The 17,366-nt window shown below is 53.6% G+C and overlaps 1 protein-coding gene across 7 annotated transcripts in view; it reads right to left on the bottom strand.

Moving 5' to 3' along the window:
* Positions 1-203: 203 nt before the first annotated feature.
* The window catches only part of ENTPD6 (ectonucleoside triphosphate diphosphohydrolase 6), a 30,929-nt gene continuing 13,766 nt past the window's right edge, over positions 204-17,366 (bottom strand). For 3 of the 7 annotated variants that reach the window (XM_023193453.1, XM_023193454.1, XM_023193459.1), the window contains 13 exons: positions 16,592-16,668; positions 13,120-13,263; positions 11,566-11,641; positions 10,802-10,837; positions 9,777-9,865; positions 8,944-9,023; positions 8,282-8,346; positions 8,020-8,130; positions 5,588-5,689; positions 3,942-4,082; positions 2,767-2,823; positions 1,604-1,716; positions 204-1,423 (listed from right to left, as the gene is read on the bottom strand). In XM_023193453.1, coding sequence (XP_023049221.1) covers positions 1,325-1,423; positions 1,604-1,716; positions 2,767-2,823; positions 3,942-4,082; positions 5,588-5,689; positions 8,020-8,130; positions 8,282-8,346; positions 8,944-9,023; positions 9,777-9,865; positions 10,802-10,837; positions 11,566-11,641; positions 13,120-13,263; positions 16,592-16,668 — 1,190 coding nt within the window. In that variant the 3' untranslated portion in view covers positions 204-1,324. The remainder of the gene's footprint in view (positions 1,424-1,603; positions 1,717-2,766; positions 2,824-3,941; positions 4,083-5,587; positions 5,690-8,019; positions 8,131-8,281; positions 8,347-8,943; positions 9,024-9,776; positions 9,866-10,801; positions 10,838-11,565; positions 11,642-13,119; positions 13,264-16,591; positions 16,669-17,366) is intronic. The other 4 variants (XM_023193457.1, XM_023193458.1, XM_023193456.1 and 1 more) reach the window with 3 other exon arrangements.

The following is a 17,366-nucleotide window of genomic DNA, read 5'->3' as shown; positions in this document are numbered from 1 at the left end:
AACAGACGCTGGGAGGGCTGGGGCCATTAGCCAGACCTTTCACCAGCCCCGGCCCCCAGGGGCCCTCCACTGCTGCATCCTCAAGAGGGACATCGACAGGACTGGAAATACGCCACCCCGTTTGGCAGTTTTTCTAAGCTTTAGTAAACAGGGATCTCAGGTGCCAGGTGGGCAAGTACTGCTGTCACTCAACGAGAGGAAGCCCAGAGGAGGGGAAGCCCCTGTCAACCTTTTATTGGGAGTGGAACACATGAGGTTCAGCTCGTGCCGGGCACTGTACATTCACTGAAGCAGCGGGGCGGGCTCGGCCCTGGGCACCCATGCCACACTGAGCAGGACGCATGGCTCGGGGCTCACACTGTCCATGGAGGAGGTGGGGTCAGCCTGAGGTGGATGGATTGTGGCCCGAGACACCGAGAGCTTGGTTCTGGGACTGTGGCTCAGTCGACCCACGGCACAGGTGCATCTAAGACATGGCCCTGGCTAGGCGGCAACGGTTCACAGTAGCAATACATTCACAGGACACAGTCGGTGTCCAGAAAAGGGGGCTCAGAACACAGTTTCTACACAAGCACTTGGCACCCACACGACAGAGACGTCACTCAAGCAGCACAGCCACAAATTGTTTACAGCAGCTCACGCCTGGCATCGCCCATGCTGGGAGATTCCCTGAAGAGTGGACACTTGCCATCCGTGAGGAGGTGTCTCCCTCCATCATTAACCCCAAACCACACAGGGTGTGAGGAGAGCAGGCCTCTGGGTGAACTCACACATTCATACCCAAGGAAGAGGCAAACATGCTCAAGTCCAGAGTTGCCAGTGTTGCCGCCCAGACCCACTGTCTCAGGGGTGTGATGGCTGTCCCTCGGCTTCCCCAGAGCAGCCAGGACAGCCTGCACCACCTCCCAGACTCGCAGGAAGGGGAGATCTGCCCTGGGGAGGAAACTGACAGGTTGGGAGGCAAGACTCCCATCGCAGGGACACGCACGGCAGCAGCCACAGCCCCGCGGACGGGGCGCAGGGATGGGGTAGGCAGGGAACCATGCTGCCCCTCAGTGTGTGCCTGTGGTTCTGTCCTGGTCCTGCCCACTTGGAGCCCAGGCAGGCAGGGGGCATTGGGCAGGGCCCAGGTCCAGACAGCCCTCTGGCCAGATGTTACTGGAAGAGAATGATGCCAGGGCAGCACCAGGCCTTCTGCAAGTCCCAGAGTCAGTGTGCAGAAAGTGCCACCACGGCCTGTACTGTGGCTCCTCAGGATGAAGTCACGTCCAGGACAGGAGGATTTATGCAGACACTGCTGACGGGGACAGGGGTGGTTCGGCCGCTATGAGGCTGGACTCTTCTGTCTGTTCAGGGAGTCGATGTAATGAAAAATGGCCCCCAGAGCCCAGCTGGTCTCAACATTGTCAATTTTCCGAGTGAGCTTGAAAAGACAGAGAGGGAGAGGGGACCATCATGCAGACAAGAAAGGCTTGTGCATCAGAGACTGCAGCTCCTTGGAAGCCAGGGATGGGCTGGGGGACACAACCCTAGCAACTAGAGAAGTGGTTCCAGGCCCCTCACTCCATAAAGGGGCTGGGGTGTGCCCTGAGGGCACCCTTACCTTCAGCACTTTGCTCCTGGGAAAGCCGAACTCCTGGAGTAGCAGGCTGACGTAGGTGAGGTCCATGCACGCAAAGGGGCTGCTCTGTGGCTGTGTCTCCAGGGTCCGACACACTGGGGATGAGACACATCCCTTCAGGCTCCAGGTGACTCCCACCCAGGGGTGGAGGGGCAAGTGCAGACCCCAATTCCACCCACTATAGGCACCCGCTGGCTCCGCACTCCGGATTCACCGACAAGACTGCAGCTGAGCGCAGAAGGCGCCTAGTGCACCGCACAGGCAGGTGGGCAGCAACCTCGGCTGCCACTGGCTCTGGGCTCCAAGGGGACTTGCACACCTCGTGTTAGGGTCATGGGCCAATGTCTCCCAAGCCACATTTCTACATCTAAGACCCTGGACACCTCTCCCAGGTGTCAACCTGAATAAAACGTAAGCTTTCTGGGGAAAGAAAACACCAAACCCAGCTCAGAACAATCCACTCCTGCTCTTGAGGAAGGTCAAATCCACCAAGAACTGTCCTGGGATTATGGCTCAAAGCCTTTTCCTGCTGTAGTTGTGGATACCCAGTGTCCATGGGCACAACTGGGAAAATGACACAAAAGCTTTAAAAAAAGCCACTTTTGGGGGGAGGGGAAGGGTAGTACTTTTTCTGGAAAGATGTACAAAGTTCAGCTCTTTGGACCCACACATTGGGAAGGGCAACCAAGAGCAGGAGATGTTTGCCAAGGCTTGGTTGCTGGACCAGGCATGAAGGAGACAGTGGAGGGGCGAGGTGTGTGGCACAGGTTCTGCCGGGCTAGTCACCTGCGACCCCGGGGACAGCCCTCCACCCCACATCCCAGGCTCCACTCTGTAGGGCCTCGGCTTAAGGGTTTTGTGACAATCATGAACTTACTGGGACATCCCAGGGGAAAACACTCTTGGGGTTACCCTAGTAGCAGTAAAATGGCATCAGAGGAAGTGGAATCGAGGGACCCAGTTCCTCACGACCCCATGGGGGTGGGACGACGACGGTGGTCCTTTCTCAGCTGGGGCTGCCAAGGTCCCTGCCTGTGGCCACCGTTTAGGAGGGGCTACACCCAGGAGAGTCAGGGCCAGCGCCTGCGTCATGAGCATCATGTAGCACCTGCACCTGCTGAGGCGGCCCCCATAGCATCACTCACCGTACTTGGCTGCGATCTCAAAGTCCCCCACCACCAGGCTGCCTCCCTTCTCCGCATCTGTGGGAGACACAACACCCAGTCTGCAGGAACACCGTGAGGCTGGCGATGCCACTGAGACACGAGGCTGGCGCGGGGAATGCCGGCCTGAGAGCCCCAAGGCACTGACTGGCTTCTGAGGCAGGCCCTCCAGCTGTAGACGGCCACTCACATGCTCTGAGGGCAGCTTCTGGGTGATGTGGCGTGGGGTGGGCTTGGGGGCTGAGAGGGTTACCCCATATCCCAACCCTGCAATGTCGCCCGAGAAAGCTCACCAGGAACCCAGGACCCCCAATTGAGTAAAATTTTAAGTTAAGAAAAATAAAAGTAGAGAAATTGAAATGTTTCCTGAAACCACAGCACTGGGCTCAGCAACAGTATTCTGGTTTCAATTTCCCAAATGTAAAAAAAAAAAAAGTTATTGAAAAATAAAGTGAGCAGTGGTTTATTGGTGGCCTTCCACTTTGACCACCCATCTTCCACCCAGGCCCAGTCAGCGGTAGCTTTGTCAGCACAGACACCCACCGGAGGCCGCGGGGCCTAGAGAGCCAGCACTGTGTTAGCTTATTTAAAACAGTAGTGCTCTTATCCTTACCACGGGCCATACATTCTGATGTTCTCACCATGGTAGTGACTCTGCAACCCCCTCCAGAGTCCCCACACAGCCTGACCACCACCAGCCTCAGCAAACTCTGAATACCCTTTTCCGCCCTAATCTGGCTTCCTGGGCTGTGCAGGGTAAGTTAGAGAGACTCCACATTCAGTGAGCTGATCCCTCCCACGGGGACAGGGCAGCCACCCGCAGGTCACAGGAGGCCTCCTGTAGCCAGGGCTGCAGGGTGGGGCAGAGCGGCTGAGTCTGAGACAACGTGGGCCAGTGCAGGGCAGGAGCTGTGTTCTACCAGGAACTGGAATCAACAGCAAGTCACCAGCCACGAGGTTTTACTGAAGGGCTCAAAGAACTGATCTTTTCCTACTCAGGACAAGACGCCTTCTCAAATCTACTTCTGGCCTTCTGCCAGGATGTGACAACAGGGTTGCTTGCCTGACACCAGCCCTCTGCCTTGGGGAGCACACGCCCTCCACGCCCGCCCCCCGCCGCCCCGAACTTCCTGCTCAGCCCATCCGGGCCCCCTTACCTATGAGGCCCACACCAGCTGCAAGGTCGTAATAGTAGGAGAAAGCATAGAAGTCCACATGCTTCACTTCCTCCGTCCTGTGCACTCTGTTTCGAAGGACCTCTGACACTCTGGCAGCACACAGCTCGTGCAGGCTTGCCACTGGGGACAAGCACAAGGCTAGCAGTCAGTGGGCTCCGAGCACCCAGGCCTCACAGCTGCTTGGGGCCCCTCCCAGGGGACTTGAGACCCTGACCTGAATGGTCAGGAAAAGGCAGGTCCAGAAGCCCCTAAGACCCCACCCTGAGTTGGGGCGGCTCCTCACACAGGTCCAAAGCAGCCCTCAGGAGCCAGGGCACTGTCGGTCCCGGGGCAGGGAGCGAAGACTGTGGGCATGAAGCAGCCGCAGACCTGGACTCTGAGGAGGCGGCTGCTGATGCCTGATACCAGCCGGCCTCTGGCCTGTCGGGACCATCTGCCCTGCATTCCCCCTCTGCCAGCCCTGCGTCCCACCTCCTCGGGGGGCCGGCACCCTCCCTATGTCATAGATAAGGAAGCGGAGGCCCAGCTCACTTGCCAAGCTCCCATGGCTTAGGGGAGAGCAGGAACAGAGGACCCCGGAGGCCAATGGACCGTGTGGACATCTGAGGGCGCCTCTCCACCCCACATCTTGACCCGGCTTCCCGGCTTTCCCAGTCCTGCTCCACCAGGCCCTGTCCTTCCGAGTGCTTCCAGGGTTCCCGTGGTCCACAGACCCACACTCCGACCCTTTGATCTCATTTCCTTCTGCTGTCCCTCGCCAAGCCACACCACCTTCTCCTCGTTCATTAAACACAGCAGCTGCCAGAGGGCCCAGTGCTGCTTGCCTGGCCTGGGGTGCTGCTGCTTCAGATCTGTGCAGTTCCCTTAAACCTCCTCCTGTCTTAGATCCCATGTTACCCCACGAGGCTGTCCTTGGCTGTCCTAGTTACAGCTGCAATCGGCCTCTCAGACCCCCACCCCCACGTTATTTCTCCTGGAAGGCCTTTCCGATGAGCTTCACCGTCTGGCTCCTCCTGTGGAACGCAGCTGCGCAGTTCTGCTGTGCCTGATGCGGCCCCCCAGCACATGCACCAGTGGGTGACTGAGTTGGAGGGACCTGTACGGTTCCTGAAGGCACGCACTCCTCATGCTGAGTGCCCAGTCTGGGAGTGGTGTTTGAACATTTCTCTCAGAAGAAACTGCAAGGGCACAGAGCACCAGAGCCTGCCCAGGGCCAGTGGACAAGAGTGGGCTCCATGGCCTCGAGCAGGATAGGTAGGAGCAGACCTTCCCTCACTCCCTCCCAGCACAGCACAGAGTGCCTGGGCTCCCAGCCCCAGTCCTGCATCTGAGCCCCGAGCTAGTCCAGTCCTTCCTCCCTGCAGGCCTGTTAGGAAATCAGCCCTTAGGAGGAAGCTTCTGGTGACAGGGGAGTGTTGAGCAGAGGTAGAAGGAAGGAACCAGCTCTCAGCACAGGCACAGGCCCCTGCAGCCGAACCACCTTCCCTTCCAGGGCAGGTACAGGCTCTTCAAGGAGAGGTCAGGAGCCTCCTGTGGAGCGTCCCATGGGATGTGGGAAAGGCAAGGGAGAGAGGAGGCCGCCACTCTCTCCCGCAGAACCCAACAAGCAGCAACCTTCCCCATACCTGCTTTCTGCCCCGAAACCCTGTATGTGACTTCTGCGTGTTCCCACTCTCCTTTGAAACTGGGAGACAAGCAAGGGCTGACCAACTCCTTTCCATCCTTAGCTGAAACAGAGATTAAAAAGGAAAGAGAAAGGAAGGTATATCACTGCCATGGACTAGGGCCAAGCCAGGAGTCACGGAGGCCCTGGCTTGACACTGGATGGGGGAACCTGACTGGCTTCCAGGTCCACTGGGAAGGCAACACCTCCCTGGGAAGCGGCAGCAAAGCCTCTTCGGCCAGGAAGCACACCGCTACCAGGACCATGCCCAGCCCACAGCCCTGGGCATGTTGGGTGCCAGGCATTGGGCCAAGGGCTGTTCAGTGAAGTGTGACAACAGTCCTCTTAGGAGGGGAGCCATCATCACCCAGTTTTATAGGTGACTGAGGCGGTGAATAGCTGGTAGGTTGGTGGCAGGGCCAGGACAAGTGCCGCCAGGTGCCACCATGCCTTGAATGGAATCTGCTGCTCCAATACACACAAGCCGGGGGCTCAAAACCAGCAAAGGAAGCGTATTGGTCCCAGGGCTGGCCCCAGCATCGTGCTCGAGGACGGCAGGCTGCTGTCCCACCAAAAGGTGCTGGTCCCATCCCTGGACTCTGGCCTGGGCCTGCTTTCCTTGATGGAATGGGCAGGAAATGGTGGCCTCAGGGTAGCCTTCCTTTTCTGAAGCCACTGCAAAAGCATCCCAGGCTGCTCTGCTGGGGCGAGGCCATGTGGAAGAGCACCCAGGTCTAGATAGCCGCCCAGCAACAGGCACGTGCACAGACCCAGTCTAGACAGCTGCCCCAGCCGTATGCACCTGTAGACTCCCAGGACCCCAGCAGGGGATCTAGACCGCTGCCACAGCCACATGTACCTGCACAGACCCCCCGAACCCCAGCAGGGGGGTCTAGACAGCTGCCACAGCCATATGCACCTGCACAGACCTCCAGGACCCCAGCTCGGGGGGGGGGGGTCTAGACAGCCACCACAGCCACAGGCATGTGCACAGATCCCCAGAACCCCAGCAGAGGTGCCACCCAGATGAGCCTGTGTGGTCAGCCATGAGATTCCAGCCGTGACTGCTGTTGCTGTTCTTTCACTCTACTTGGGGGGTCTGTTATGCAATAACCAGTAACAAAACAGAGAGACTCATTCTCCTGGGTCCTCACAGGCCCCAAGTGTCCCAAACAGGCACTTTGTACAGCCTGACGAGGAGACCTTCCTGCTGCTCTGCTGGGTGGGAGAGGACTCAGTGTCTGAGCTGCGACTCCCGGGGAACCACAAGGGGCAAAGAGGTACCTGGCTTTTCTCATTGGCTAAATAATAGGTGCTTTTTGGCCCCAGAATAAGGGCTGCAGGTGTTTCTGAGACATAGACATGGTTTTTGTTTGCAACAAAAGAAATACCATTATGAAGATAAACACCAAGATTTGAAAGAAAGAACTGAAGTAGGGCATGCATGGGAGAATGAAAATTCCAGTTGAACAACCTACTCTGTCAGATACCAGGCCCTTGGGAGAGGTGGGCAGGGGTGCTGGGCCAATGGGGCACTGGGGGCTGAGGTAAGGGCATTTAGCTGGAGCACACGTGGGCGCTGCTGAGCGCCTCATACACACATCAGACACTAAGGCCTTGGGAAGGCCTCTGTGGCCTGGTCAGTTCCATCAGGGAAGACAACTGCCACCAGCCTCAGGGCCGTGCCCCTGACCCTGAAGCAGACCATGGCAATCCTGAGATCTCCTAAGTCCATGCCCGTTGTGATGCCCATTGTAAGGAGCAGAGGCCCTGGCCTTGATGCAGGCTGTGTCCCCAGGCCAACTCCACATCTCAGGAAGGGCCAAGCCACATTTCATGACCCTTCGCAGAGCAAGGGAGGATGGATGTTCTTGCAAGGCCGGAATCATGAGCAAGAGAGAAAACTTTTCCCGATGGCAAGAGCCCAGCACCCACCCCACGGCCCTCCTGTGCTGTCTGAACAAGGTCCTGTCTTCACATCCCCAAAGCTGGCTCCCAACGTAGGGAATGAGTGTAGTTCCCTGGTTCCCTCAGTTTCAGCTCAGCGCTTCAGAAGGGATTTCACCAGCACCTTTTAAAAAATAACTTGGGGCTGGGTGTCGTGGCTCACGCCTGTAATCCCAGCACTTTGGAAGGCCAAGGCAGGCAATCATTTGAAGGCAGGATTTCGAGACCAGCCTAGCCAACATGGTGAAACCCCGTCTCTACTAAAAATAAAAAAATTAGCTGGGTGTGGTGGTGCATATCTGTAGTCCCAGCTACCTGGGAGGCTGAGGCATGAGAATTGCTGGAACCCGGAAGGCAGAGGCTGCAGTGAGCTGGGATCATGCTACTGCACTTCAGCCTGGGTGACAGAGCGAGTGAGACGTTGTCTCAAAATAAAGAAAGAAATACCTTGGAACGTGGACGGGTACAACACCACCCTGGGTTCCTGCCCCATCAGGTTGCCACCAACAAGATCTGCAGCACAGCCCTCCATTCGCATGCCTCGGCCTGGCCAGGTGCCTAGCGTGCAGCGGGACAACAGTGGGGCGGAAGGGGAGGAGGGACCTCTCCCCCAGGGCCAAGCTGCCGCCCTCCCGAGGGGCTCCTCATTCCCACTGAGAATGGAGGGCAGAGGCTGCAAGAGCAGGCCCGGGGCAACATGTCCACTCACCAGGCTGCCCCTCCACGCCGCCCAGGATCGCCAGGCGTGCCGACATCAGCCCGAGCCCGAGGTAGCTGTGGGAACAACACCTTATGAGGGCAGCTGCCATGGCAGGTACAGGGCATGGCAGGCTCACCTCTGAGACCCAGCCTGAGTGGGGAAGGGGGAGTTTGTAGCCAGGCAGTTAGTGAGCTTCACTGCTCCTTCTAAAAGCCTCTTTCTGTCAGCTGAGGAAACTTAGCTAATTAATTCAACACAGGAGGGCCTATCATATGGCAGGAGCTCATCCAGGAGCTGCAGACACTGTGGTGAGTGGGACTGACTCGACCCCAGTCTGGGATGCTCCTGCTTTGTAACAAGAATCGACTGAAGCCTGCACATGGCAATAGGTGGCCCGGAACACTCCTGTGCAGCTCTGGTTCCTCCCACTTCTCAAACCTTCTCCAAAGCAGAACAGAATAAGCACACAAGGAGGAATATGCTATAGACAAAATAAAGGACAAAGGAGGACAGAGGAGGTGGGACGAGGAGGAGGAGAGAGAGGTCTGGGTGGATTCCCAGCACAGGACTACCAGGATCTGCCATCCATGACCTCAAGAGGGCCATGTGAGGCCCCGGGAGCTACATACCCGCCCCATGGCGCCTCCCCACGCCTATTCCCGAAAGCAGACCTGTAGGAATAGAGCTTGTAGGTCCTGTTAAACATCCGCAGTGCCGTCAGGTAGCCGGGTGGGGAGGCCTGCAGGGTGCCCTGGGGAAGAACGAGGGTAACTATGCTTGCTGCTGGTCTTTCTAGAAAATTCTCCTCCGCCCACTGAATTCATTTGAAAGAAAGGGGATGGTCAGGAGCAGCCAATTAAAGGAGCTGCTCACTAGTTTGCTGGTTGCGAGACAGGAGCAGGCAATGAGGAGCCAACATCCCAGTGAAGAACGGTGCCTCCTTCCCACAGGCAACCTCTCCCATGCTGACAAACACGGCACAGCCACGGCGACGCTCATATCAGTACCTACAAGCCCACCCTACCATGGAAAACTACCCAGAACAGGAGGATGAGTGGGTGAGGAGGGAACTGTTTTTAAAGCAGCAGACGCCTCAATGGGAAGTGTTTTCATCTCCTTTAGGATATTTATCTTGAAAAGGTTGGAAGCTCCCTCCCAACCTACGAACTGGACGAAATCTTTCTGCTGTTGTTCCTTTCGGAACCCTGAAGGGGAGGGAGGCAGCACTTCACACCCTCTGGCCCAAACGTTTCCAGTTATTCTCTAATTTATCACCCCTCTAAAGACCAAATTTCTGTTTTTGGCTTTTTTCCTGGTGGAATTAAAACTCCCAGCCAGAAGCATCATCTGTGAGTGAGTCCAGCTCTCAGACGAAGAAATGACCGCAGGGGCCCAGAGGCCTGGCCAACCCCACCCCGCAGCACCTCAGCAGGCCCCACCCTGCACCCCCATGCTGGGGTGGCCCTGGGGTGGGAAGAGCGTGCGGTCGGCAGGGGCTCGTTACCTCTACGCGTGGCAGGAAGGCAATCTGAGTGGATCCTCCACCCAAGTCCAGCATGCCCACGCTGCTCCCTCCTGGAGTTTTCAAGCTGCCTGCAGCACAGCAAGCAAAAACAGCACGCGGCATTAGTAAGATGGCGAGAACAGCAGAAAAGACAGGGTGAAAGCCAGGCCCTCAGGGGAAAGAAAAACAAGACAGAGAAGTAGCTCAACTATTGACAAATCTCCATTTAACAATATACTATATATCTAAGGGACAAGAGTAATGGCTCCACCAGCAGTAGTTTAATTTGGATCCTGACGGGACAGCACGAACCTTCAGGGGAGATACTGAAACTGCCATATCAACTGGGAGGGAGGCCGCTCGCCTAGCTCCCAGGAAGAGCTGGGCCCTGCTCTGATCAGCCCATCTCTACTCCCCAGAGCATCTCAGGCGGAGGCTCCCAACCCACCTCCTAACATTTCTATCCCCCAAAGTGGCAAATGGGCAAACCTGACAGGAAACTTCTTTCCTTTTTGTACGTACATCAGAAACACTGCTCTTTCCCATAATTCCAGCAAAGGGACAAAAATCCATATGCGCTAAGAAAAATGACTCCTTGTCACTTGTTTCTAAAAACAGATGTTTCTGTTCCCTGTTCCACCTACAGCAGAGGAATCCAATTAGAAGGTGAATAGCGTTCACATCACATTCAATATTGGAAGATATGACTGGTTTGATTCATTACTTCTCTTAGAAATGAGAGGATGGGGGTCCTGGTGGATGTTCTGCAGGCGACAGGGCAGGGGCTGTGCTGGGAGAAAAATGCCCCAGATGTGCAGAGAAGCACCCCACTCCTAGCATCTACACCTGTGAGTCAGATGGCTAACCCCATCCATCCCCAACACCCTATGGTCAGTCAGCAACATTGCCAAACCCTGAGGGGTTATCTTAAAGAGCAGAAATGAGGCTCCTGCTCTCGAAAGGCCTGGCCGAGCCCTCCGCAGTCGTCTATGGTGGCTAGCCTCTGTGATGCAGTGCGCACACACCTGTCAGGAAGTTGACAGTGATCCACGCCGAAACGCCTACAAGAGAGTGTCACAGGCATTATTTTAATCACTTGAGATGCTGACAGCATGACACACAGGACCATTAAATGACAATTTTCAGATCTAGGGAGCACGAAGGTATCACTTCTGCACTACACCCAGCCTTTGGATCACTGGCAGAGAGGAGCATTTCTCATAAATGAATCCAGCAGCTTCCGGCCGACTGTCCTGGGAGACAGCAAACTGAATCCTAAAGCACTTCACCAAACGCCGCTTCTCTCCTCTGGTTATTACTGGCCTCCTCTTTTTGGAAGAAGTAGAAAAAGAACCCAGTGCTCCCCTTCCTCCTCCATACACATTCATTCTCAAGGTCATATTGAAGACCCATCAGGAGCTAGTGAGGAACCTTAAATGTCTCTTAGAATTAACAATGCAACAACATTCTAAATGTGGCGGCAACTGGAGATTCTCTCCGAATGTTCTTAAAACTAAAAACACGATGTTTTTTAGAAACTCCATTCGTGCCAGGTTTGGGGTTGGTCGAGATAATCTGTCTCTGACAATGACCCCAAAAAGACCCTTTTGTGACATGTCAGTTGTGACTCAGAACCGGGCTGTAACAGCCATGATTCTTCACTGGAGCACCTGACAGGGGAGGAGGCTCCCACACGGGGCCGGGTGGGGGATGGATAGAAGCAGCAGGATCGCTCCCGCCCACCTCACTGCACAGCCCCACTGTCCAGAGGCGCTTCCAGACACTTTACCTTCATCTGTTCCGTTCATGATGGAAACACAGTCATCCCCTACAAGGAAAGGCGATGCTTTAAACACTTCTTTCACCTAAATGTAAAGAGAGATGTTAATTCATCCTTTAGAATGAATGAATGAATATATTTATTTATTTAGCTAGCTAGCTAGTCAGTCAAGTGAAGCAGTGTGGGTGGAGAAGAACAAAAAAGTCTGTAACTGGTTGTGATCAATTAGTCGTAAATACTACTGCACTCAGATCAGCTTTCTTCATCCTTTAGAATTTATGGTCAAGGGTTTTGCATCATGCTACTGGCAGGCAGTCATGAAACCCCAGGGGCACCTGCCAATGTTCTCTGAGTCTGTTCAGGCCTCTCTAATCCATTGCAAGTTAATCTACCGCCAGGGATCGCTGAAGCCCATGCTGCCCTGGAGACCCTGTCCTAAGCCAGCTGGGGCTTAGAAGGGCTCTGGGGGCTGCACAGACTGGGGGAAGCTGGGGCACACTGGGCCTGCTGGGCTCTAAACATTGCCCTGCTTTGGGATGTGAGATAAAGGAGTCGGAAGTCCTCCAAGGCAGACAGCAACCTTCACCAGGGCCCTGGCCTCTGGGGGTATTTCCTTGCCCACCTTTCAGCAAAATCTACCCACAGAAGCTTCAGCACCCCTGCACACCCCACCTGCACGCATGCCCCACAATCCAACCCTGTGAGGGACCCTGACAGGCGTGCCCTGTGCCCTCCTCCCACAAGTAAACGGGTGGAGGCAGCACAGAGGGTGAGGAGGACCCACTGTGGAATTCTGGGTGGCTGGGGACACACTGGCCCTGACGTGCCGGGACTGGGAGAGGCCACAGGGCCTCTTCGACAGTCATGTATGAGCATCGGACCAGGAGCAGGATGAGCAGCTGCCATGGGGAACAAGCAGGCTTCAGCTGCAGCACCGGGGCTCAGCACACACCAACTTCTGACCAGGATCAGGTCCCTTGAAGGCACCATGCACTTTTATTTATTTTTATTTATTTTTTTGAGACAAGGTCTTGTTCTGCTGCCCAGGCTAGAGTGCAGTGGCATAATCACCAGCTCAGTGCAGCTTTGACCTCCTGGGCTCAATCAATCCTCCCACCTCAGCTTCCTAGTAGCTGGGATGACAGGAATGCGCCACAATGCCCAGCTAATTTTTGTGTTTTTGGTAGAGATGGGGTCTTGCTATGTTGGCCAGGCTGGCCTTGAACTTCTGGGCTCAAATGATTTGCCCACCTTGGCCTCCCAGAGTACTGGGAGTACAGGCATGAGCCACTGCACCCAGCCCACAGTACACTTCTAAAATCAATCTGCTTTCCTTACTATAAAACACAGATTCACTCTAGAAAACATGAATAACCTTAAATGTCACAAAGAACAAAGTATCATCTGCCCACCAGCCCTCCACCTAAAAGTGATGCTGCAAACTTTTCTTCAGAAGCATCTGTGTCCTGCCTGATGGTGCGGCACTGGTGAGACAGCAGGTGTTTTTAGTCATCAGTAGGTCCTGGGGGCTGGCTAATGGCACTGGGGAATGGCCAGGCTCACCTTCTGTAGTAACTTCTGGGCCTTCTCTCCAGGTAACAGGCGTAAGCCAGCTGTGGCCTTAAGGACCAGAGGGGTGGCCTTCCAGAAGTCGAATGGAATGTCCTGTTTAGCAACATCCAGTAGTTCCTGGATTCCCTGAGCGCTCTGTGAACACGGTAAGAGCAAAGCAGGGTTTGTCAAATGCAGCATACAGGGTCACACGTGCTACTTCCACCCTTTTGGGTTTTTTTGGTTTCTGGAGACAGTCTGTGTTGCCCAGGCTAAAGTGAAGTGGCTTGATCACAGCTCATTTGCAGCCTTGAATTCCTGGGCTCAAGTGATCCTCCTGCCTCAGCCTTCCAAGTAGCTGGAACAAGGGTGTAAGCCACGATGCCCAATTAATTTTTAAAAACTTCTGACCGGGTGCGGTGGCTCACGCCTGAATCCCAGCACTTTGGGAGGCCAAGGTGGATCACAAGGTCAGGAGATCAAGACCATCTTGGTTAACACAGTGAAACCCCGTTTCTACTAAAAATACAAAAAATTAGCCAGGTGTGGTGGTGGGTGCCTAGAGTCCCAGCTACTCGGGAGGCTGAGGCAAGAGAATGGCATGAACCTGGGAGGCAGAGCTTGCAGTGAGCTGAGATGGCGCCACTGCACTCCAGCCTGGGCAACACAGCGAGACTCCATCTCAAAAAAAAAAAAAAAAAAGAAAAGAAAAGAAAAGAAACTTCTTATAGAGACACTATGTCTCTGTGTTACCTATGTTGGTCTTGAACTCCTGGCCTCAAGCCATTTCCCACCTCAGCCCCCCAAAGTGCTATGATTAGAGGTGTCAGCCACCATCCCTGGCCCTTGCTTTTATACAATTTTTTTTCCTGATTTTCAAAATCTGCAGGAAACAGTGACACAAGTGGTACTGGCAGGTGTGTGGGAACACAGGGACCAGGTGAAACACGGCAGGGGGAGGACAGGTCGGGAGAATAAGCCTGCTGTTCTACTGAGCCTGGTGACCTAAGCCCACATCCAGACCTGTGCCAATCCTCACGGGCAATCTCAGGTGAGCCTCAGCTTCGCTGGACATTGCAAAGGTGTGGCACTAGGCAATTCTGGGGTCCCTCCTGGCACTAAACCCCATGACACCTACATCGAGGAGTCACTTCACCTGCCAGAGTGCTGGATCCAGAACCCAAGGCTGGATAAGGCCCTATGTCGGTGTGTGCGTGAGAGTGAAGGCCTGGGAAGGCGGCCAGGTGTTGTAGACCGTGTGATTCTGTGGGGACACGTGGGCCGCATCTGTCCAAGGGAAAAACACATTCCTCCTATCCAGAAATCCCATTCCAGTAATTCATCTTGGGAGGCTGAGGTGGGAGGATCACTTGAGCCCAGGAGGTCAAGACCACCCTGGGCAACACAACAAGACTCCCATCTCTACAAAACATTTAAATATTAGCCGGGCATTGTGGTGTGCACCTATGGTTCCAGTTCCTCGGGAGGCTGAGGTGGGAGGATAATTTGAGCCCAGGAGGCAGAGGTTGCAGTGAGCTGTGATTGTGTCACTGCACTCCAGCCTGGGTGACAGAGAGAGACCTCATCTCGGGAAAAAAAAAATAGAGAATTCATCTGGGAGATGCCCCTTGCATGTGTGGGTAATGAAGCATGTGTCAGGTGCAGCCTTTTCCTACTGTCAAGAGAAAAAGGTTGGACATTATCCAAATGTCCTTCAGAAGGGGACTGGTTCCATGAGATAAGTGTGCAGCATCCATGCAATAACATTCAGCCAAAAAAACTAAGGAAGCTCTGCACATGCAGACATAAACGCTGTCCAACTATCCTGCTCAGCAGCAAAGCCAAGGGCCTCAGTACGGACACCACCATGGGTGTGAGGTAAAAACGGGGAGAATACAGATGCCTCTGTTTACATACACATCACCCAGCCTCAAAGGATGTTAAGAGAGCCAGGACGTGTGCCTCCGAGGCAGCCCGGAGCAGGAGGGACATCTGTACTGTCACCCTGGAGGACGTGGACATTTGTCCCACTTCAATGTGTGTCACCTACTCAAACAACTAAGGCCTTAAAAATCCTAGGAGCTTATTCTAAATTTATCTAATTTAATCAGGTTTAACTGTAAGGTCACTCTAGAATCACCAATTTCAATTTCTTTTTTAACTAAGCTACAGGAAAGCAAGGATTGAACTACATCGTCTGAGACCATGACACATTTGTGGACAAGAGCAATGTACTAGCTCATGACTTAAGAAATGCCTGAATGAAAAGGAAGTTACAGCTCTCTCCATAGCCCATTTTGTGGGTGCCTCAGTAGAAAATCAGGCATCCTGCAGTAATGCATCCTGCATTAGTGCAGCTGTAAGCTTTAAGGACTTGAGATAGAAGTAGCAATGATACAAACTTATATAAATCATTATTTGACAATTTTAATTAAATTTCTATTTATTTGGTTTTGTGGATTTTGCATAATACATTGTTTTTGGATGGGGTCGGAGTCTCACTCTGTCCCCCAGGTTGGAGTGCAGTGGCGCAATCTCGGCTCACTGCAACCTCTGCCTCCCATGTTCAAGTGATTCTCCTGCCTCAGCCTCCCGAGTAGCTGCAACCACCACGCTCAGCTCATTTTTGTATTTTTAGTAGAGATGAGGTTTCACCATGTTGGCCAGGTTGGTCTGGAACTCCTGATCTCAGGTAATCCACCCACCTCAGCCTCCCAAAGTGCTGGGATTACAGGCGTGAGCCACTCTGCCCAGCCCGTAACATGTTTTTAATTTTTTTCTTTAGATATAAGGTCTCACTCTGTCACCTGGGACACAATCGTGGCTCACTGTAGCCTTGACCTCCCAAGCCCAAGTGATCCTCCCACCTCAGTCTCCCAAGTAGCTGGGATGACAGTGTGTACCACCATGCCTAGCTGATTTTTAAATTTTGTAGTAATGGGGTTCTCACTCTGTTGCCCAGGCTGGTCTTGAACTCCTGGGCTCAAGAGATCCTCTTGCCCCAGCCTCCCAAAGTGCTGGGACTGCATGTATGACCCACCAGGCCCGGCCAACAATAATTTTTTATTTCAGTCAATGTTTGCTATCTTCAATCAGAAACCACAAGAAAAAATTAAAAATTATGCAAAATTCACAAGACAAAATTAGTGTAAAAATATGAATAAGTAAACTGTCAAATAATGATTTTTGTAAGTTTGTAGGATTTGTGCTTCTGACCTGTACCAAGACCCTGGGACCCCCAGGTTGGAGAACTTAGCGCTGGCACGGTGGAGTCAGAGGATGGAGCCGGGTGGGGGCGCGTTCTCCTCTGGGCTCACGCGCTGCACACCTTCTCTCATCTGACCATCCTAAATGGCATGAAATGCCCAAGCAGCACTGTCAAAGCCCCCTTCCCTTCTGAAGACAGCCTACCACATTCAAACGAAAAGAACTGGCTTGAACATATTCCGCAGTTGAACAGGGAGACACGGGAGAGGATCCTTACCTTTTCAACATCATCAGCATAGGCAGAAAGACCTGGCTTCAGTGCTTTGAAGGTTTCATGGGTCAAGGTGGGAGTTTCTAAGGGGAAAACATGTTGAAAAGGGTACAACTATGAATACACACATGAGAACGCATACAATCACAACTAGCCACACTTTTTAAAGACAGACGCTGACAATACAGACCAATCCCCAAGTGGCAGGGGCCCTTCAGCTACTCCTTGTCTAAATTCTGACTCTTTGTTCATCAGAACAAGATGAGTATAATACCTAATGTCTTGGCCAGAACGTTACTTATTATTTTTTTAAAATTATATTTATTATAATAATTTTTTTTTAAAGAGATGGGCTCTTGCTATGTTGCCCAGGCTGGTCTTGAACTTTTGGGCTCAAGCAATCCTCCCATCTCAGCCTTCTGCGTAGCTGGAACTATAGGTGCAAGCTACTGTGCCCTGCATTTTACTTTTTAAGAATCCAACTTTACGGCCGGGTACGGTGGCTCACGCCTGTAATTCCAGCACTTTGGGAGGCCAAGGTGAGCAGATCACGAGGTCAGGAGTTTGAGACCATCCTGGAGAATATGGTGAAACCCCGTTTCTACCAAAAATACAAAAATATTAGCTGGGTGTGGGGGCAGGTGCCTGTAGTCCCAGCTACTCGGGAGGCTGAGGCAGGAGAATTGCTTGAACCCGGGAGGCGGAGGTTGCAGTGAGCCAAGATCACACCACTGCACTCCAGTCTGGGCAACAGAGCGAGACTCCATCTCAAAAATAAAAA

The sequence above is a fragment of the Piliocolobus tephrosceles genome, chromosome 20, assembly GCF_002776525.5.
Source record: "Piliocolobus tephrosceles isolate RC106 chromosome 20, ASM277652v3, whole genome shotgun sequence".
In the NCBI taxonomy this organism is placed as follows: Eukaryota; Metazoa; Chordata; class Mammalia; order Primates; family Cercopithecidae; genus Piliocolobus; species Piliocolobus tephrosceles.
This window is presented reverse-complemented; position numbering and strand designations above follow the sequence as displayed.